General features: G+C 38.2%; 1 protein-coding gene and 1 non-coding gene across 2 annotated transcripts; one reads left to right on the top strand and one right to left on the bottom strand.

The window, feature by feature from the left end:
* The first annotated feature begins 7 nt into the window (after positions 1-7).
* Positions 8-22,779, top strand: tmem67 (transmembrane protein 67). Its single transcript, XM_057340013.1, has 28 exons — positions 8-260; positions 6,135-6,223; positions 6,384-6,474; positions 6,591-6,690; positions 6,777-6,846; positions 6,946-7,017; positions 9,876-9,938; positions 12,533-12,687; positions 13,172-13,280; positions 13,371-13,457; positions 13,627-13,692; positions 13,766-13,922; positions 14,002-14,125; positions 14,207-14,312; positions 14,504-14,560; positions 14,658-14,756; positions 14,839-14,937; positions 15,807-15,893; positions 15,996-16,095; positions 16,184-16,323; positions 16,571-16,711; positions 19,458-19,538; positions 20,179-20,295; positions 20,380-20,496; positions 21,067-21,171; positions 21,311-21,413; positions 21,510-21,652; positions 21,740-22,779. The coding sequence occupies exons 1-28, from the start codon at positions 62-64 to the stop codon at positions 21,818-21,820; spliced, it is 2,958 nt and encodes a 985-aa protein (XP_057195996.1). The 5' UTR covers positions 8-61; the 3' UTR covers positions 21,821-22,779.
* Positions 22,096-22,168, bottom strand: trnat-ugu (transfer RNA threonine (anticodon UGU)). Its single transcript has one exon. It is a non-coding gene; the product is annotated as a tRNA-Thr (tRNA).

The following is a 22,779-nucleotide window of genomic DNA, read 5'->3' on the forward strand; positions in this document are numbered from 1 at the left end:
GCGCCGCGATCAGCCTTGTGGGTAGAAAACAGGAATTGCGTCATCGAACGTCATCTGTACCATGGCGACAGGGACGCTGAGAGATTTTATGTATGGGTTGTTCGTGATATTCTTGTTAAAACTGAATATTTTCTCTTGCCAGCAGTTCTCTATAGCATTTCAGCAGCCTTCAGATTGTCGAGGGGAAAACTATTTTGATATTTCGAGCTTGTCTTGTTTGAAATGTGGACCGAATCAAATCAGCAGTAACGTTAAATCAGGTAAGAGTGGTTTGCAAAGTATTAACAAGTGGGTTTGTTAGACCAAAATAGCCTGTACCTTTTTATTTATTCAGAATTCATTCTAGGTTTATTCTAAATTAGCAAGCATGCTAACGTTACTTTCCCAGCCCTAACTAGACCATGTACGTTAAGCTTTTTGTTTAGTTTGCGACAACTGCAGCAGCGCGTATCAAAATTAGCAAAGCGTGTGTTTACCTGATGCGTTTATTTGTCTTTATTTAAGCGTATACTATGGTGGAATCTCTAATGTAATAGGTGTGTTTTCTAATATAACACTGCACAACACATAAAACTAAATGCACATAAACTATAATAAGTGCACACAATATGTATGAGTTTAAGCACTCAACACATGAACTGCACATATATTATGTGCAAAATATGTTTTTATTACACAAACGCACATGAAAGGCCTAGAGCAAACTTGGAGTCGGGATGTGAGAACATATGATAGCGCGTGAGATGCTTCTGGTGAGGAAACACAATGGCGGATATGTTTTCCTTACATAATGGTGTATATGTTTTTCTTAGCGCGATTTCTTGTGATATAACAACGGCAGTGGGCCTCATGGGTTGCTCACCAAGCAGCACTATTGAGCACATGCATAGCATCATGCAAGTAGCACATACAACTGGAGACAATTGTCACAAACACTGGTGTGTTTAGCATGGTTACTAAGGACAATATTACCTTTTTAGGTTGCACAGAATGAACTTAACCATGAGCTCATTAGTAGAAAAAGACAAATATGGTATATAACATTGTATACATCTGCTGCTAAAAAGGAGATGTATAAAACTTGTTTTTAAGAACCTGAAAAGGGTTTCGCCACGGTTAAATCCTAATATAGGAAACCTGATTTATAACCGGTAGGTTAAGACCTAAATAAGATATAATGGTAGCAACTCAGAAAGAGGACGGACTAACGAAAATGTGATATCATGTGAAACCTGATTGGTAGAAGGTTATGTCAGGCGAAGCATGATTGGTTAACAATGTGAAAAACAACTTGAAGTTACTGTATAAAAGATGGAGTCAGATATGTATTCTTTGGACAACTTCAGATGAACTCTGAGTGTCTCACTTTGCTTGCTCGAGCAAACAAAGATTGAAACTCTTGAAACCTGGCTCCCTGGTATTCGTGAATACTTTCTACATTGGGCGATCAATTCTGCCAAGACAGTGCGTGAGGTGCATGTGTATATGTTTTTCTTTTTAGAAATTTGAGAATCACTTGCCACGATTATATTCCAAATAAGGAAGGTTGAAACATAACTGTGGCAAAAGACAAGAGGAGTGGGCCGAGGGGCGGTCCAGGAACTCTGATTGGAATATAATGGTAGCAAATGAGAAAGGGGATGGGCTAACAAAAAGGATGATATCATATGAAACCTGATTGGTGAACAATGTGAAAAACAACTTGAGATTTCTGTATAAAGTGTGGAGTCAGATGTACAGTTGTTAGATCACTTCAGATGAACTCTGAATATCTCACGTTGCTTGCTCGAGCAAATAAAGATTGAACACTTGGCATCTGGAACCCTTGTCTTTGAGATTTCTTTCTGCGTTGGAACGTCGATTCGCTTCAACAATACTTGTATGTGTTTTCATATAGTGATGTTAAAGGTGCGTTTCCACATTTAACTTCATGCATTCAAATTTTACATTTACCCATTTGGCAGACGCTTTATCCACAACGTGTCTTATGCAGAAAAGAAATCTCAGAAAGGTTCCAATCAGGTTTTACATGACATCACTTATTTTTGTTAGTCCATCCTCTTTTGACCTTCCACAGTTAAATGTTAAGCTCCCTATATCAGCATTTAACTGTGGCTAAACCTTTCTACAGCTTTAAAATGAAAGACACATACATCCATCTTTAAAATGCAGATGTATGTCACATTGTCATTTATTACTCCTAGCTTAGTGTACTTCAAAGAGTAAACATGCAAACAAGATAATATTGAACACAATCAGTGCTCGTGTTTTCGTTTGTAACATGAACCGACTAATGTCTCCAAAAGTGTGTGCTGTGTGTGTGTTTTCAAAGTGTCTGTGTGTTTGTAATGTTAAGCAGATGTCTAATGGTGCTGCTTGGTGCTCAACCTATGAGGCCTATAGCCTTTGTTAAGATCAGAGAAGTACATGAACTCTATAACTACCTTAAATGTATTCTTTTATATAAGAAAACTCAGTAATATATTTAGAAACCTTAAATGTTTTCTTTTATATAAGAAAACTCAGTAATATATTTAGAAACCTTAAATGTTTTCTTTTATATAAGAAAACTCAATAATATATTTAGAAAACCACCATAGTGCCAAAAGGACAATTTTTTTGCTCGAGCCAACAAAGTGAGATGCTCAAAGATCACATGATCGTGCAACATCTGACTCTAATATCATTACTCCAAAACAGGTCTTACCGTGATTTCACCTTATTGTATTAGCCCATCCTCTCTCCGTCCCCCATGCTGCTCACAGTTAAAATCCAGTACAGTGCTGTCTTTCTGTCATGATCATTCACTTACTGCTATTATTAGCGAAACATTGTTGATGTAGGTACAGTATGGTGATATTTATGAATGTGTAAATTATGGGAACAAAAGCGTCTTGTTTGAATCAGACTGCTGTGCTGATGTTGTTTTTTCATGAATTTTTGGGGTTATATCATAAGTTGGCTAAATGGTTATGTTTGTCTGGTATATTGTTGTGTTCATTGCTCATTGTTTGTTTCCTTACAAAAATTAACCAGGGTTTTACTACGCTTAAAACAAAAAACATGATTATTATAGTTAAACAATATTTTTCCACAAAATAACCACAGATTTGTTCGAGGATGAACCTCTCGTCGTCCATTTCTGGTCTTATGTCAGGGATATGTGATGTGAAATACGAACGGAAGTCTGCATAGGAACTTTTATTTTGACATAAAACTGTGGCGGCTTGGACTCAGCGTCCGTCAAAAATAGACTAGCCCTGTGTTCCAATCCGCATACTATCAGTTAGGGCTGTGCACGATTAACCGAAATATATATCACGTGGTTTATGCACAGCTTGTGAGTGAAGTACGGTAAAATGCTGCTGCACCCGAATGCTAGATGGCGCTCTCCTGTAGAAACTACAAATGCGCACTGCAGAAGAAGACCATAGCACATGTAGTTCTAGGAAATGCCTAAGGACTTGTTTTTTTATCACTGATCCTCAAGCCTTCTCAGGTATTTTCATGATAATAAAGTATATTTATAATGATCAGGATGTTGCTTTTTTAAATGGACGTTATAAGCGACTCAAACTCGCACTGCTTTTAGATCGAGCAGCATTTCCTACTGATCCCAGAGCCGTGCTTCACGGACAAGCTACGCATAAAAAAATCTAAAAAAAAAAAGATTTCAGCATGATTTATTGTAGGGCTGGGCGATTTGGCCTAAAATCAAAATTTTGATTAATTGAACATTTTCTCTCGATTACGATAATTGAACGATTATTTTTGTTTATTTTTGCCCGTGTAGATCACTGACAAGATTTGTAGTGTAAATATGACCAACCAAAGGTGGGCTATTTTTTCTAATGAAACATTTCTTCCTCTAACCTTGAAGAAAGGAGAACAAATCCAACACAAATCACAAGTCAGCAAATATGTCTGCATGTATCGTAAGAAATTAGGTGTACTTTAGGACCCTGCATAAAGACAACAGTACTGCCGTCATAAGAGCTGTCACGTGAAAGAAACAGACGGAGTTTAACAGAGTTTTTAATAGTTGAACGGAGCTTAAAACTCATCAGTCTGTCTAAAGAAATATGAAGTAAATGTGTTTCAGTATATCTATATTTCTCACAATATGCACATTTTTGGACTAAAAGTCTTGTGATTACTAAACGGGAGCAGACCCGTTTATCAACTGTATCTGTCTTTCACACATATTACATAAACGCAGAATATTTATTTCCATTTGAATAGGGTCATTTAAAAGTAGACATTTTAAGCTTTCTTTAGACATACGTTTCATGTTTGTGTGATAAGTATTTGCAGAGTTTTGGATCAGTGACGCATTTCAGAAATTACTTATGTTAGCGGAGCGGAGTGGAGACGGCTGATAACGCGCCCGGTTTATTTTTTTATTTTACAAAATAACAACGTTTTGATGTTATTGTAAGCGTACACACGTAAAAGTAGACAACTTACATTTTCTAATAATGTCTTACATATATGTGTATGCCCAATATCGAATATTTTAAGTCTCTTTTGCTCTGATAAGAAAAAAGTGATGTAACGTTATAGCAGCACGCGTCGACATGGATATTAAAGGGAAATTAATCGAAATAACCGACATTGAAAAATTACGTCGGCTAGAGATTCTTAATGTCGGTTTCGATTACTTTTCGATTAATCGCCCAGCCCAGTTTATTGGTAATCACGATTAATCGTGCACAGCCCTCCGTCCTAATAGTATTCGAAAGTAGAATTAGTATGTCCCAAATCGTAGTATGTTGAAAATAGTATTCCAAAGATTCCCGGATGGTAGAAATTCGAAGTGCAGAATGATGCACACACTCTGACATGAGTAGGCAGAGTTTAGTGACTCTCCACTGCATTAATAAATTTTATAACTGATTTGTCACTAAATTAACAAATGTAAGTATACAGTAAACATAACATACAAAATGATGAATGAATAAATACCTTAATGGAAAAAAGAGCTGTATTTTGATGTGTGTGACAGTTATTGGCCACAATGTTGTCTAGGCAACAACGGCCTTTTCTGCTTCCTGTTAGTATGTACCAGTTTGTGAAATCTATTTTGCCATGCACTCAGAAGTACCTACTATTCCAACACAAAAACAGTACATACTATTAGGGCTAGTATAAGTAGGCGAATTGGAACGGAGGGTAGGTGCGTATATTTAGCAAGGCGGCGCGGAGAGCCGCTTCGGGGACGCTTCAGTAACGTGCTGCTGCGCGGCTGGTGAAAACAAAAGCATTGACTAGAGTGGCCATGATCAGCTCCAGTGGCCACGTCGGAGCCGTACGCACAGCACACGTGTACAGTGTAAATGAGGGGTTATGGTTACCTTGTTTTCTGCAGTGAATGTTTTCAAATAAAAGCAGTTGTCCACTGTTGTGGAAACATTTTTGAGAGATTTGTCTTAAAATAAAATTGTATTGCTTAAGCAGGATCAACTCAAAACAAAGTGACAACCCTTATCAGTCTGCAGAGAGTGGAACACTCTTATCCACAGCTCCAAGGCCATGCACATCTTCCCTTCTTAATAACACAAGACATTATTCATTCTACAAAACTGTTTGTTCTTTGACCTCTACCAAAACCTCACGTAGGCCTCTGTTCTGCTACATGAAAGAGATAAATCAAAACTCTATGGCACTAACAAGCTCATACTTGTTTTAATAGAAAATGGTAAATGCATAAATATTCTTACATTAGTTTGCATAAGCAAATTTCCTCTACATCCACCATTTGCCTTAGAAATCAATATCAATATTTATATACTGTATAACGGCCAGTATATAGGTTATCAGCTTCCAATGTTAAACAATGATCAGTTATCGGCCAAAATTGACATAGCGGTGCATCCCTAATACATCCATATATAAAATATAATATAGAAATTGCAAAATAATCAATGTACATAGCACTCAATCTGTTTTGTATTTTATGAGCATTTAAAACTCAACGTTTTACTTTTTCTTTACGTTTTGTTTTTCTGAATATATATAGTAAAAAATGTAATGGCACAATATAATAATTTTAGCCAGTTGACTTCAACTTTTAATGTTCTGCTGTATACTTTTCACCATTGTGTTTATATTTCTGTATAATCTCTGCTTTACAGGACTGACCTGTGAGTGTAAGACTGGTTTCAGAGTGTTAGTCAGTAATGGAGCGTCCATCACCTGTCAACAGTGTCGTGATGCTAATCAGGTACTGTATTGTTTAATTCAAGCTATCATGTCTTTAGCTAGCCTATCATATTTACTTTTTAGGTGTCATATCAATTTTTACTAATTCAAGCTATATTGCCATTGTATTAATAAAATGAAGAAATATTATTTAAGAAGAATGTGGTTACCGTGATTCACAGGGGGTCACACAGGATGGCTATGGGTGCATCCAATGTCCAGGAAGTGTGAGTGAGAATGGCAAGTGTCAGTGTCCTAAGGGAAACGTGCTGGGTAAGTGTCATTTTATATGTATGATTCAAGACGTATTGCACCTCGACTTTTCCCATTAGAAAATAATCGCTTAAACATTATTTGTAATTACAACTACAACGAGTCTGTTATTTTAGTGGAGAGAGATGGAAATGGGAATCTGTTAAATGAAGCCCGATGTGAAGCATGCAGTGCAACAGAGCCATCTTTCTCTGAGCCAGATACAACCGGCAGCAGGTAAAGCTTGCTGTAGAAAGATTTAATTGTAGCCTCTTTCAGTTTTAATAATTTTTGGTTTGTGTGTGTGCTTACCTTATGTGTAGGTGTGTGAGGTGCGAAGATTCCTTCATCAACTCGTCTCAATCTTGTGTTTGCGGGACCTCAAACATACTGGTGAGAATCTCAACTGTGCAGTGCATTTGCCCATTTTGTGTTAATATGCTGATGGAATGATGAGAGGAGCTTAACAAGGGGTTTATTGCAATTTTATAGGCAGGAGGGATGTGCTTCTCTCCAAATATTCTGCCTACCTCAGTAGCCTCCAGTGTCACCTATTCTCAGTTGGTAAGAGTTCAGAGATCACTTCATAGATTGTTTATGTGCTTTTTATATTTTTTCAATAATATTCGAGTGCCTTGGATTATTGATTTTTATCAACTCTTAACATGGCCAAGACGTTAGCGTTAGCCTAGCTGAAAACAGTGGTACTGACTTCATCACTTACAATTTTTTGTGGGATTTGAAGTGTCGAATGAAATTCGAAGTGGTGGTGGTTGTATATCTTCTCTTATTAGCACCGTCACGCACATAATCCTAGTACACGAAGTCAATTATTCTTGGCATAGCACCTTCCATGTTAAGTCACGACTGTCAATACTTATTCATTAGCTTGCCTGCTGTGTCACATGGTTAGGTTGCGCTGCATTCAAAAGCAGATATTTTTAATAAATAAAAACAAGTTATTTCAAGTAATTTAACTAAAGTCCGAGTCAACTCTCAAGTCATGAATAGCAAGTCCAAGTCAAGTCTTTTATTTATATTTGTCAAGCAAGTCTTGTTGTGGCGAATTGGCCTTCCATCGCAGAAAGAAATCTCAGAGACAAGGGTACCAGATGCCAAGAGTTTAAACTTTATTTGCTCGAGCAAGCAAAGTGAGACACACAGAGTTCATCTGATGATGTCCAAAGAATACATATCTGACTCCATCTTTTATACAGTAACTTCAAGTTGTTTTTCACATTGTTAACCAATCATGCTTCGCCTGACATAACCTTCTACCAATCAGGTTTCACATGATATCACATTTTTATTAACTCATCCTCCTTATGAGTTGCTACCAGTATATCTTACTCAGGTCCTGACCTGCTTCAGTTATTTGTCAGGTTTACTAAGAACTTTAGGAAGTTCTTAAAAGAAAAATATACTAGCAGGCAAATGTATATCATTATTGTCATTTACTAAACCCTTCCCTTAAAAGAAAAATATACTAGCAGGCAAATGTATATCATTATTGTCATTTACTAAACCCTTCCTTGCTTAACATAGTTTTTATTACCATGAACTACCATGGTTGAATGGATACTGTGTGACCCAAAAAGGTTACTGTTCAAAACAAGTTAAAGGGGTCATATGGCGGAAATACGTGTTTTTCTGTGTCTTTGGTGTGTTATAAGTTGCCCATGCATGTATTAGACACGTAAAATTGCAAAAATTAAAGTGTCGGAACAAAAGATGCATTCTATCTAAAAGCGAATGCGAACCCAGACCTGCCTGAAACGCCTCGTGTAACCACACCCCGACGAATGTACGTCACTTCGTAACATGATTTGACTTAAGACCGCCCAAATCTAAACGCAAGTGAGGTGGGCGTACTTGTAAATCTCATTGTATCATCACCGCCGCAGCCAAGTCGCGGAGACGCTGTGTATTTCGTTGCGAAAAGAAAGACTCTTTGTTTGCCCTGCCAAAAGATGAGACAACTAAAAACGAATGGTTACATTTTATTTACAACACTGTTCCAGAAAATAACACAATCCGAATGTTCAAGTTTGTGCAGCGCATTTCACAGATGATTGCTTCATGAACCTGGGAGAGATCAAGGCAAGCAGTGCACGAAAGCTTTGGTTAAAAAGTGGGGCCATTCCAACCATTAAAACTTAGCTGGCGCTTCAGAGTCACAACCTGTAAGTATATTTTTATTGTAAAAGACTTTGTTACGGACTAACGCGAGGTGAGTTTGTCATGTGTTTGTGATCTGCAAATGCAGACACGCGCGCAACGTGAAAAAAGACAATATAAGTCCTAATAATCAGTAATAATGTTCCCACTAGATGCAACAAATGTCGTGTTTATAATGTCTTTTTATATTTAGTATTTATTTTGGGTTTATTGTCTTTGTTGAGTCGCGACGAGACATGGCGTAACACTGGTTGATCAAGAAGGGCCAAAGAGCTAACGTTATTTATACCATTCCCTGCTGTAATGCGAGCTTGTTTCTATCTCACACAAACTCTGTATGATGTATATGGTTGTTTGTTTATAGTCTTTATAACGTCGTATATAAAAGGTAAAACAGTTAGCTATAGTTTTTAACTATTTAACATCATATTTTTTTTAATAAAACCTTTCCAATCCTTTACATCCTGCTCAAGTTGCGCTGGCAAAGTTGATGTATCGGCTTGATCATCTTCATTTTCCGTATCAGATTTGGGCTCGAATTGATATAAGGAAGTACCGATGACATTTTATCACCTGTCCGTACAATTGCGTGGGAACATGATGTTCCGAATATGGTAAGAGGCGTTACATTTCCGTGAAACGCTTGCAGTATTCGACCAATCACTACGCACTGGTTAACTGGCCAATCATAGCACACCTCGCTTTTCAGAGCGATGAGCTTTGTAAAAAAAATCAGCGCGTTTCAGAGAGGCGGGGCAAAGAGGAGATACAAACATGCACGGTATGTGGAAAATACAGCGTTTTTGAACCTTAAATCATGTATACACATTGCATTCCATCTAAAACAAACGATAATATTCGTTTTACCCATGTCATATGACCCCTTTAATATTGAAAACATCTGTGTTCATGACTTTGTGCAATAAAATATAGTAATGCACAGACTACTGTCTACTTTTGTGTTGTAAAACATTTACTTGAACTATGCTTGAACTAACTAATATCTGCAAAGTGTTTTTGCTGTATGTCTCTTCAAAGTGTCTGTGTGTTTGTAATGTTAAACAGATGTCTAATGGTGCCTCTTGGTGCTCATCCTGGGCTTATAACCTTTGACCCATGAGGCCCATAGCTGTATCAGGGATGTGTGTGAAATGTATAACTAACTTAAATGTATTATTTCATATAAGAAACTCAATACTATAATAGAAAAACCACCACTCGAGTCCCTCATCTCTGTTACACAGGCTCTCTTTGTCCCATCAGCCTGGTTTTCGAACTTCATGTATTCTTCTTCAGCTGCTTGTTTGGTAAGTTCACACACACAAATTTACCTGAAACCTGTATAAATGTCTCTGTTCTGTTGAACACAAAGAAAGAAATTTAGAAAAATGTTAGCAACTGACATTTCTGGGTTAGTCAAAAAATGGTAGTCAAAGGTGCTCCAGAACTGTTTGTTTTCCTAAATTATTCAAAAGATCTTGCTGATGTTTCCAAGGTCATTTCTTCTAACCACCTGACTACCTGCCTGCTAGATCCCATCTCCTCCAGGCCATCTCTCCATCGGTTGTGGCTGCTCTGACCCACATTATCAACACGTCTCTCGCCACTGGTACATTTCCCACTAGTCTCAGCCTCAGACGTCACGCCCACGGACCGTTGGCTAAACGTCTGATGCATAAGGCACACTTTTCTGGAAACACTTCAGCACGTTCGAAGTCGTCATCTGATTGGTTGAATTTCACAGGATTTCCAGGAGACGTGCGTGTCGCGTTCTTTAACGGTCTGAGTGGAAACAACACGAACGGGGACATTTCCACGCCTCTAAACATGATGCGGCACAAAAGAAACATGATTGGTTGCTTTACCTGTCAGTCATATGGCCTCTTGGGCCATTGAACTGTCGAGCTGAGCAAAGAATGAGTCGAAGGATTCTGGTCTTAAGCTCATACACGCCATGCCCTCTTGCGGGTCAACGGGCCAATGTATAGCAGCCATCGGTGCGCGGGAAATTGGTTCTTTCTCTCCTCTCTCTTCTTGCGTTTTACTTTTCTTTTTGTTCGGGTTTTGTCCGTGCCACCTCTACAAGGGTAGAACTATCTCTAAAGGATGGACTAGACGAAGACTTCACCTGGACCCCTAAGTTTGTGCCAGGCTGCGGCCTCGTCTTTCCAGATACAGATCCTCTGCATAAAACTGGTTCTCTCTCACTTCCAGCCAAGATCAACTGGAGCCTCAACAAACTGCATCAGGACACTTTCTTTCTTTTGATGGGCAAGACATGCAAGTATCATACTAAGTCTTATTAATGGATGCATAGAGCATCATTAATCCTTTTAACAAAGGTGCTTTACAAGAAGAAACTGATGTTTTGTTCAGGCTATTGATCTTTTGAATATCAAATACTGCCATAAATCCATGCTCTATTCATCTCTCTGCTTCAACTTCAACCTTCTTCCAATGCTAAACTGTATGTGTGTGTATGTTAGATTAGTATGTGTCTGATCTAGGTAATAAAGTCCTGTTTTATTTCATACGTGACATTGTTTTTTAGTTCATGCTCATAATACGGAGTCCCTAAACATGCAGATTCTTGCTACCTGCTCGTAATGTTAAGTGATTTCCCCACATCATGAATTTTGATCCAGATAATTATAATTGATCATAATCAATTGAATTCATCCCAATTTGGGCTGATATTTGTTTCCCGTACAAAGGGTGGTGGAGAATATATTACTTATAATTGTGATCAAAGCTCATGATAATTCTTACAAATTTGGTGAAGAATAGTGTTTAAATAATACTGTTCCTCGTTGAATCCCCTACATATGTTTTTTTTCCTATCACTGCTATGCGGATGATACACAACTCCACTTGGCATTTCAGCCTGACGATCCAACTGTTTCTGCACTCATTTCGGCATGCCTGAGTGACATTTCGCTCTGGATGAAGGACAATCACCTGCAGCTAAACCTTGCAAAAACAGAACTGCTTGTAATCCCGGCCATACCAAAGACTCATCACAACCTCTCCATTCATCTAGGCTCATCAAACCATCACACCTTCCCGAACAGCCAGAAACCTTGGAGTGGTAATCGATGATCAGCTAAACTTCACAGATCATGTTGCCAGCACCACCCGGTCCTGTAGATTCATCCTCTACAACATTAGGAATATTAGACATTTCCTGTCCGAGCATGCTACGCAAGTCCTAGTCCAGGCTCTTGTCCTGTCCAGACTGGACTATTGCAATGCGCTACTGGCTGGACTCCCAGCTTGCACAACCAAACCTCTTCAGATGATCCAGAATGCAGAGGCAAGAGTGGTCTTCACAGAACCGAAGAGAGCACACGTCACTCCTCTCTTCATTAAGTTACATTGGCTCCCTATAGTCGCTCGCATCAAATTCAAAGCTCTGCTCTTGGTCTTCAAGACCACCACTGGTTCGGCGCCCCCGTATCTTCACTCGCTAATACAGACCTATGTACCCGCCAGATCTCTACGCTCTGCAAACGAACAACGTCTTGTAGTGCCATGCCAAAAAGGGGAAAAAACACTCTCGCATACCTTCTCTGGATCTGTTCCACATTTGTGGAATGATCTACCCGCTGCTACACGATCAGCAGATTCTGTAGCCATCTTTAAGAATCGGCTGAAAACATCTCTTCCATCAAAACTGTTTCTGTTTCTTTTCTACTCTTTCTATCCTTAAAAAAAATCATTTGATTTGCATACTGTGGTAGGCTATATGAGACCAGTTTTTACTGCACTTATGCTTTTTGTTGTTCCAATTGCTTCTATTGTTTACCTCATTTGTAAGTCGGTTTGGATAAAAGCGTGAAACCTTTTTAGCAACTTAGACATTTGTAGTATGTTTACATAATTGTTTGCTGTTGTTCTGTAGCTGTTTTCGAACCGTACCGCGTGTCAGGCTCTAGGGAACATGTGTGTGCTGAACATGCACTCCTTCAGCAGCATCACCAATGATGCCTGTGGCCTCTACAACACAATCTACAGAGCAACAGCTGCTCAGGGCAGCAGTCAGGACATCTCCTACTGGTAACACACATGCAGATAACATATAATCTGTTATTTATTAAATTTGTAAGTAATTTAAACATTGACGTAATATTTATTTATAATCTATTTAATTTGTTTTAATGTAACAGCAACGTACGCTGCTTTTCAAACGTTTAGGGTCACTTGCTCATTCTTTAATAATTTTCCCCACATTTTAAAATGGTATATGGAATATCTTGAGACTTTGTGAATTATGTTGTGACTGATAATAATAAAGAATTAATCAAATTATGTTTTTTTGCAACTTTAAAGTAGTCACCCTTTGCCTAGAATTTGAATGTAAACATTTGTAAAAAAAAATGATCAGTCAGTTTCCTGAGGTCTCACCCTAATAAGCCTTTTAAACAGTATTTAAGTCTTTATCTGTCCTATTAGACATCAAAAGTACCACACGTTATGATGAGAATCTAACAACAGACAGAAGAACCCACTGCTTGTTTTTATGACACTGTTGTGACTCTAGGAGGTCCAACCTGCCTTGGCTGTATTACGGAGAACAGTCTGGGTTAGCATCACGGATTTTACAGACTGAGCCACTTCCTGTTGGTTTCAGCTTTAAAGGTGCACAAAAGGTAACCTGTGCTGGATACTTAAACTTTAATTAAAGAGTGTGTTCCATATTGTAGTCTCACAGACTCTTTTTCTTAACTTGCATTATTTAGAACACCAATATTGAGCTGCTGGCTGCTGTGTACTCGATGCGTGGAGACTTTCTCAGGTGGGAGAGTGTCAGTGGAGGAAACCTGCAGGTATGCAGGAAAGACCAGTGCCAGTTTTGGTGTCATCAAACTGAATAAGGGTTTTTTTTTGTAGAAAGTCTTCTCTCTGTCTCAAAACTAGCCATTTGGTCTGAAGCAACAGTTCTTTAAATATTACTCAAGTATTGTGAAAAACGTAACAAAAAGTTACTGCCTGCAGCTCTGTCCAGACACACCTGCCAGACAACAATCTGCCTTCACGTTTGGGACCGCTTACAAACAGACTGTGAGTATATTTTGGATTCATGGATTCATATGCCTGTGGATGTGTTGCTGAAGTTGTTTTTGTCTTTCTTTAGTGTGTGCTCTCTGTGTCTGATCTCCTGATTGGTTATCCAGAACCTGTGTTCTATGATGTCTTCCTGGTCATTCAGAGTGCTCAGGAGACCAGACGGCTTCTTGCAGTTCCTCTCCTAAACGTCAACCAGCAGTTCAATGGCCAGTTTATTAACCAGGGTACAGTCACACACGCTGCAAGCATATACATGATCATATCATCTGCATGTATAAAGGCTTTAGCTTTGCTTTGCTGCAGGATCTAACATGAATAACTGGTATCTGACCCGGAGGCTGATGCTTGTGGACACATTGAGTGGCAGAGAGAAGTCTTTGAGTTCTACACCTAGGGTCATACGTGTGGCCTCTAACATAAAGATTGGGTAAGCTATATATACATTTACAAACACAAGAAATGGACAATGTGTGAGGTCAGACTTATCTCATTGTGCTGCATTGAACAGGTTTAAGCTGGTGCCGAATACACAGAAAGGACAGGTGTACCCCCCTCTGCTGACCGTGGATTACTCTGATATACTTATCACTGACCCCAGCACACAGACTGTTACGGTAAATCTACAGCAAGTTATGGAGTTTATAAGGGGCGTTTACACTTACTGTACAGTCTTTGAGTAAGGTAGTGAGCAGAAGTCATTCCTTTCTGGCAACATGAATGATGACAACTGTGTAGACATGTTGATTACTTTGAATGCAGTTTCCGATGGGTTTGGAGCACACAGAAAGTGTTTATGTGTTTCCAGGTGTCATTCTCTTTGGAGTATACAATGGACCAGAATGAAGCTCGGATCAAAACTGATGTGAGTGCAAAGTTAGGTACAAAGATCAATTTGCTGTTTTAAGAGAGCTGGGAGATTTGAGTTTACTTTGAAATACCGTGTGTTTATATGTATCCAGATTGCACTAGGTGTGCTGGGTGGGGTGGCTGTTGTCCACTCACTATTAAAGACAGCAAGCTGGAAAAGAAGAATTGCTTCTCCCCTCATTGATCTGCAGGCGAGGGTTCACGTTCTAGGATCATTTTAAACAAATTCAATTCACATCATTGGTTACGTAATAATGGCCCTTTCTGTTTCAGACCATTTTGAAGTTCCTGTTGTTCTATGCTGGTGATCTGGCAAATGTTTTCTTCATCATCACTGTGGGAACAGGACTCTATTGGCTCATTTTCTTTAAGGTCAGCATTGACTTGGCATTCATTTTGTTTGCATTAATAGTTCATCCAAAAAAATTTCTTTCCCAGCATGTCGCAAAAAAAGCGTATGACTTACTCTCTTCTGTAGAGCCGAACAGGGACTAAACAATGAATTGCATTCAAATGATGACAAACTTTAATTGAATATTTCCTTAAAGGGATAGTTCACCCAAAAATGAAAATTCTTTCATCATTTACTCACCCTCGAATTGTTCCTAACCTGTATAAATTGCTTGGTTCTTCTAAACACAAAGGAAGATATTTGGAATAATGTCAGTAAACCAAACAGATCTCATCCTCCATTGACTCCCATAGTATTTATTTTCCCTTCTATGGAAGTAAATGGGGATGAGATCTGTTTGGTTACTGACATTCTTCCAAATATCTTGCTTTGTGTACAGCAGAACAAAGAAATGTATACAGGTTTGTAACAACCCAAGGGTGAGCAAATGATGACAGAATTTTCATTTTTGGGTGAACTATCCCTTTAAGTGGGTTTTATGCTTGTGTGTGTACATGTATGACTTTGGGTGGCTCTCATTCTAAATACAATTAAATCTCAAATCGTTTTCCCTTCTTTCTCTCTCACTGACTCTCTCTTTCTCAAACTTTTCTTTCTCTCTTTTATTATTGACCAGACGGAGGAGGCAAGTCTATCAACTTTTTCTTTGTCTTGTTAATTTTCTATTGTTGCCCACCCACTTCTTATCAGTTCAGTTTCTTTGTTTCTGTGATTTTATTCCCTTTAATTGTTTGCAGTGTATACCTACCTACATATTTTTGACGGAGGTTTTAGGACTAATATACACAATATAGCAAGATCAATCAACATGGCTTTTTTGTGTGTCCAGGCTCAGCAATTTGTGTCCATGTTGCTGCCATTAGCAGCTCAGGAGGATCGTTTTGTTGTTTATGTTGGCTGTGCCTTTGCATTGAAGGTGATTACATCACATATCATTCAGATTGACATAACGCAAATAAAACATACTCTTCTTCCAGTTTCCCTCCCTCCTAAACCCAACTCTTACTCTACATTACAGACAGTGCAATTTCTTCATAAGGTCTTTGTGCAGCTGTCTGTGGATATTTTCTTTATAGACTGGGAAAGACCTCGCGGTAAAGCCAGTAAACATGTGGATGGTAATTACAGTACATTGCTATGATTTTTTTCTACTTTCCAGTAGACATTATTTTGTTATATTTTGTAATGGTGTTGTTCTGTTTTGAGGGTCTGGTGAGGGAAAGAGTCAAGCATCTCCCGTTAGTATCTGGAGAACATACTTTGTGGCCAATGAGTGGAATGAGATTCAGACCTTTCGCAAGATCAGCCCAACTTTTCAGGTCATGGCTGTGCTCTTCTGTCTAGAGGTGAGGGTCCCTGGCCACATTTTACATTTATGCAGTCAGCAGATGCTTTTGTTAGGGTAAATGTTGGTTTGTGTGTTTTCTGTGTATCAAACTTATCATTTTGCCACCTTTGTGCTGCAACAACAATTTTGTCTCATCTGTAGAACAGCACATTCTGAGCACCAAAGAATACTTTATAGATGAAATTGGACATGCTGTGTACTGTTTGTGTCGAGTACATAGTATTTAAAATTAGTTGTGCTCTCAGGTGGTGGGCTTTTCAAGCTTGGCCCTAAGGGATCCCTCGTCCAATCTCCGGCGATCTCCTGAGGCTTACACACCGCCATACAGCCTTATACTCCGCTATGGTTTGGCTTCTGCTTTGTGGCTCAGCATTGGCTTAATACAGGTGAAAACATACATACAGTACATGTGTTCTGGAAAGTCTTCTCATTTTCAGAAAGAAATCTTTCTAAACAAGGCCAAAACAACAATGCAGAGATCATGTGATAATCTTATTCACAGCTCCTATTCTTAAAGGCTGTTCTGAGAAGTGGTGTGGTATAAAAGAAGAATAAGAGGAGCGGGTTAGAATATAACCATGTAGACCACAATGTTTGACAGTGCAAAGTTTGGTGTCTCTTACAGTTTAAAACTAATTCAAACAAAATAATAGTGCTAAAAATAGTTTTTTGGTAGTAAGTTAAAAAACCTGTGTGCTTAAAGGGGTCATATTGCGCGAATACGTGTTTTTATGTGTCTTTGGTGTGTTATAAGTTGCCCATGCATGTATTAGACACGTAAAATTGCAAAAATTAAAGAGAATGCATCTTTTGATCCGACAATCTAAAAGCGAATGCTCACCCAGACCTGCCTGAAATGCCTCGTGTAACCACACCCCCACAAATCTACGCCAGTTAGTGGTATGATTTGACTAATGGCCTCTTTTTTATATATATATTTTTTTTATTTTAAAGGATTTTTCAATTATAAACGCAAAACAGATAAACAACACAGTCTTGGACCTCACATACAGGGAATAAGATAAAGGAAAATAAGTAACTAAAGAGGAAAAAAAAGGGGAAAAAAGTTGACTAATGGCCACTTTACACAGCAAAGGCGGCACAGAAACCGAGTCTGAAGCGGCATAAATGTGTATTTACACAGACTGTTAATGCGGCTCTAAAGCGACATAAATGCATTTACACAGGAATTAAAATAATGCGAAATAATGCTGAACATAACCACAAAAGCACTGTTCTAACAATATGCTATAAAATAATGCCTTAAATTAAACGATATAAAAAAAAATACTGACACTAATAATAACAATGCATACTTTAGGATAAAAACAATATTAGGCTATTAGTGCAACATTTGAAATGAATTCCTAGCTAACAAAAACTCCATAGAAATGTGTTATTATCGGGCACCTCACCGCATATTGAAAGACGCCAAAATTTGTTTTAAAGAACCAGAAAGTCACTGTCGACCAGATAAATGAACAGTTCCGATGTTACAATAAATGTTACCAGATCATTGTCGTGTATGAAATATTGTCCTCAATGAGATGCTTTTGGATATATAACGACAAAAAAATTTGTCGTTATAATTGTAGTATTGCATTTCAATCCTAGCCCGATGAGACCCATATCATTTACGCTCCTAGGGCCGGGCATCTGTGCACAAGCGCTACTGTCCCCACTCATACTGTCCTCACTTTACGATCTGGACAGAAGCACACTTACATTATTGTGATCCGACTGTTTTGAGGTAAACGGTTAGAAAAGCACACACACTCTCATCACAATATAGAGTAATGTTAAGTTTGTGATTTATAATGAGTTCGACGTCATGGGCGTGTTGCGCAGACCCATCCGCTTAAGTAACACGAGAGCTATTTAAATAACTCCTGCGGTATGCAGCACTGCATAATGTCCGACAAACCTAAGTTGAAGCCGTTTGAGACGCGGTAACACAGGTCTGCATGTGATCCTGTCCCACGTATCGGAAGGTTTTTTCCTTAAGAAGGAGATGAGCTAAAGGAGGAATTTAAACAATTCATGTCATGAGTTCAAATAAAAAAATCTGCATTCCGCACACACAGTCACAAACAATCATACTCCAAACATTTTTCTAAACTAACTTTAAAAAGAAACGAAACGAAATAAATGTAATTTGCCATTAAAAACTATTCTAAACTATTTTAATGGCTGAAAACAGTCTCAAAATTTACATCATGCATTCAAAATGTGCCACAGCCTGTCTGAGTAAACAAAAATACTCCAAACATTTAAATCATTTTATGAAGAAATGAAACGAAACATGTATGTTTGAATTAAAAAAATCTGCGTTGTTATTAATAGCTTATACCAAATGTCGCTGTGTGTTTTTGGCTTCATTTTAACTCTCTCGCTTTCTGCTGACATGACAATGAAGTAGTTTAGAGCGGCTTTAATGCACCGTCATTTACACTAATCCTGAGCCGCATCAGACTCACCTTTGATACTAGGCTCTGAAGAGGGTCAGAGCCGGCATATTTTAGATCGGCTTTGATGCGGCATTGCGTCTTTACACAGAAATTTAATCCGCCACAGAGACACCTTAACTCGCCTGTGTAAAGATGTCATAAGACCGCCCAAATGTATACACAAGTAAGGTGGGCGTACCTGTCATTACAATTGCATTGGAACCTGATGTTCTTGTTTTGTGTGCAGTGATCTGAGGGTGTACGGTCTAAGATAAGAAAGTAACAGAATATCAGTGAAGACTGGAACAAACCATGCTACAAATAGACACAAACAGAAAAGGTTTTGGGGGGGTTGACAAATAAAATGTATTAACCCCAGTAGTTTAAGAGGATTTGTATACAAGAAATGCCTGCAATATATAAAACAATTGGGGAGGAAAACGCATCTAAATGGAAAGAGAGATGTTGGTTTGCTATAACCACATGTCTCATTCATTTCCTCCATAATTTAGCTTATTCTGCATCTGCAATAACCACATGTTCATCATTTCATGTTTAGCCAATAATAATAAGTGACCCAGTCTGTGAAAACTATTCACTTTAGTGATTTACTGTTTTTTTACATAAACCATCCTATATAATGTAAAGAGTGTTTCACATTCTTTTTTATGCCATTTTACTTTAGATGATATTCTTCACAGTGTTCCATGAGCGTTTCATTGAAGACAAGATTCGCCAATTTGTGGATCTATGCTCAATCAGCAATGTAAGTATTGAGCTAAAAAATATAAGCAACAGAGTCAGATGTTTTAAAGGGGTCATATGGCGCAAACGCATGTTTTTCTGTGTCTTTGGTGTGTTATAAGTTGCCCATGCATGTATTAGACATGTAAAATTGCACAAATTAAAGTGTCAGAACAAAAGATGCATTCTATCTAAAAGCGAATGCTCACCCAGACCTGCCTGAAACGCCTCGTGTAACCACACCCCCACAAATCTACATCAGTTCGTGGTATGATTTGACTAAGACCGCCCAAATGTATATGCAAGTAAGGTGGGCGTACCTGTCAGTACAATTGCTTTGGAACCGGATGCTCCAAATATGGTAAGAGGTGTTACATTTCTGTCACATGCTTGCAGTATTCCACCAATCACTACGCATTGGTTAACTGGCCAATCATAGCACAACTCGCTGGCGGGGCAAAGAGATGCAGCAAACAAGCACCGTATGTGGAAAATACAGCATTTTTGAACCTTAAATCGTGTATACACATTGCATTTCATCTAAAACACACGATAATATTCGTTTTAGCCGTGTCATATGACCCCTTTAACTCAAATTATGTACAGTTTTTTCACCATATGTAAATATCGAATGTACTTTGAAATGTGTTTGCATTGGATAGATCTCAGTGCTGCTGTTGTCTCATCGATGTTTTGGCTACTACATCCATGGACGTTCTGTTCATGGTCACGCTGACACTAACATGGATGAGATGAATATGAATCTGAAGCGAGAGGCGGTGAGGCAGAGTTTGGGTCCTACAAACATTTCATAGCTTAAGCATGAATGATACACTCACTTTTGTTATGTGTTGGTGTGTTAGGATAATCTGTGTGGCCAGAGGGGACTGTTGCCCAACTCAGACACTCAGACATTTCAGATCTCAATTACCAACCGCCTACGAGCACAATATGACCGGATACTTGAGCCACTCACAAGGGTATAAACGCATGCATTTATGTTTAGCTACAATAGAAATATTGTTTTTATGGAAATGTGATGATAGCCACTTGTATCCAAAATTACTTCTAGTGCACTTACAGGGTGGTTCACCCAAAAATGAAAATATTGTCATCATTTACTTAGCCTCAAGTTGTTTTACTTAGCCTCAACATTTTTTTGTTCCACAGAACACAAAAGAACATATTTGAAAGAATGAAACAATGGCACCATTGAGTAGGAAACAAAACCACAATGGTAGTCAATAGTGCCCCAGAACGGTTTGGTTTTCTACATTATTCTAAATATCTCCTTTGTGTTAAACAGAACAGAGAAAATTATACAGATTTGAAACATGAGATTTTCATTTTTGGGTGAACAATCCCTTTAATTGTTGTGTGTGTTCCCTGGGGTTGAGTTCACAACATTGGTGTTGCAGGTGCCATGATCCTATTTATTTAGGAATCATTATCACCTTTGATTGTTTTAGCTCCCTCAAGTGACAGCTTTGTCCTCAAAACACTCACAAAGCCAAAACACACACAAGACTATATTGTCTTGACCCCTACAGAGAAACGGGCCCTCAAGATTGATGGATGCTACAGCCAGTTCATGTGAGCAGAGCACAAAAGCATACCATACCATGAACCGATTCCTCGGCTCTGTCATCGATCATGTAAGGATTGCAAGCCAATTGACCTGTCCTTGTAATTTAACTTAAAGGGATCGTGCCAATAAGCACAAACATATTTGAATGAACTATTGCTTTAAGTGTTTGATTTATTTTTTGGTCATTCTGTATGCTCTTATCTCAGGCACATCGTGAGATGGATTACATCGTGAAAGATAAGCTGCTGTTTGAGAGACTGGTCGGTATGGAGTTCATAGAGCCATTGGATAAAAGCATATTTTACAATGGTAAATATTTGGAAAATCCCATACATATAAGAAAGACCCAGTCTGTGCATTTATTGATTGTTTTGAGTTAATAGTTTTAACTTTTTCTCTCTTCAGATGATTCGCACTCTTTCGCAGATGTTCTTTTTTATGGTAATGAAGCTGTGCTGTTGATCTTTGACACGTTGTTTTTCTGTGTGGTGGACATGGGCAGTCAGAACTTCATTCTTGCAGCAGTATTGACATATCTTCAACAACTGGTAAGTGTTTGTGTGTTTGTTAATAGACTGGATTTATTCTGCAGTCTTGGAGTGATGATTTCTAAGGTAACTTTTATCTCCTTCAAGATCTTCAGGCTAATCCGAAATGGAATAGGCCGCAGGAACCTCGCCACCAAAACTCTAGTTGACAAAAGATTTCTTATCTAGTTGTTTTTTATCTACTTTGTTACCTTGATGTTGTTTCTACTCTTATGCCTTTACAGCTTTCGTCTTTTACATAAGATTTTTTTTGTATTGTTCTTAGTGTTGTTTGTATTTGAATGGTTTAATTAAACAAGAAATTGTTATATAAACAGCTGTTTTCTTAATCTTGTTGTTTCTTGTCATACTATGTATAATGTACACATTTTAATACATTGCCTGAGCCGTGAGTAAATAACTAGTAGAGTTCTGTGTTTATTTTTCTAAAACATGACTTGTTTAGGCCCCAGCGAGGATCGAACTCGCGACCCCTGGTTTACAAGACCAGTGCTCTAACCACTGAGCTATGGAGCCATATCTGTTGCTTTGTTTGTCCTTTTTACCATATGAAAGGTAGTCACACCTTGTTGCACATTTGAAGAGGCGTGTCTAATGTTTACCTGCTGCTTTAGGAAACATCTGACATTCAGTTGTTTAAGGAATGACAGGCAGATGAATTATCTGTAGTGCATGACAGCCTACTCATTGTGCATTACATCATCTGAAATGACACTGAATCAGCATCTATCCCAACTTTCAAACTATCATAAAATCCTCCATCAGACAAAAACTACTGGGACAGGGGAAAAGTTATTATGTGTAAGCAGCACCAAGGAGTACCAACTCCTGAAACTGAACATAGAAACTGAAAGAATAGGTGTCGTGGCTCCACTTCGCTTCAAAAATATCCTTTTGTGTGGACAAAATTTGTAATTAATTAATAATCAGATTTATCTTATGAAAAAAGAATGATTTGATTAATACAATTAGTGTTTAGCCTTTTGTGATTATGATATAAACTTTTAATGATATAAAATTTTTCTTCGATTGACTTCATCACTCACTCCTTGACTTCATTCATAATTGGTTTATGGGTCTGTACTGTAAATTCCCCACAAAGCACATTGTTATTAGCCAATAAAAAT

This window comes from Triplophysa rosa, linkage group LG8 (genome assembly GCF_024868665.1).
Source record: "Triplophysa rosa linkage group LG8, Trosa_1v2, whole genome shotgun sequence".
NCBI lineage: Eukaryota > Metazoa > Chordata > Actinopteri > Cypriniformes > Nemacheilidae > Triplophysa > Triplophysa rosa.

What these genes read in the sequence shown, in the direction of transcription:
- tmem67 (XM_057340013.1), top strand. Translation starts at nt 62, where the DNA reads ATGGCGACAGGGACGCTGAGAGATTTTATGTATGGGTTGTTCGTGATA. An exon ending in AGTCAGGACATCTCCTACTG is followed by an intron (nt 12,688 to 13,171) that starts GTAACACACATG and finishes TTGTGACTCTAG; the next exon opens with GAGGTCCAACCTGCCTTGGC. An exon ending in AAGCTCGGATCAAAACTGAT is followed by an intron (nt 14,561 to 14,657) that starts GTGAGTGCAAAG and finishes ATATGTATCCAG; the next exon opens with ATTGCACTAGGTGTGCTGGG.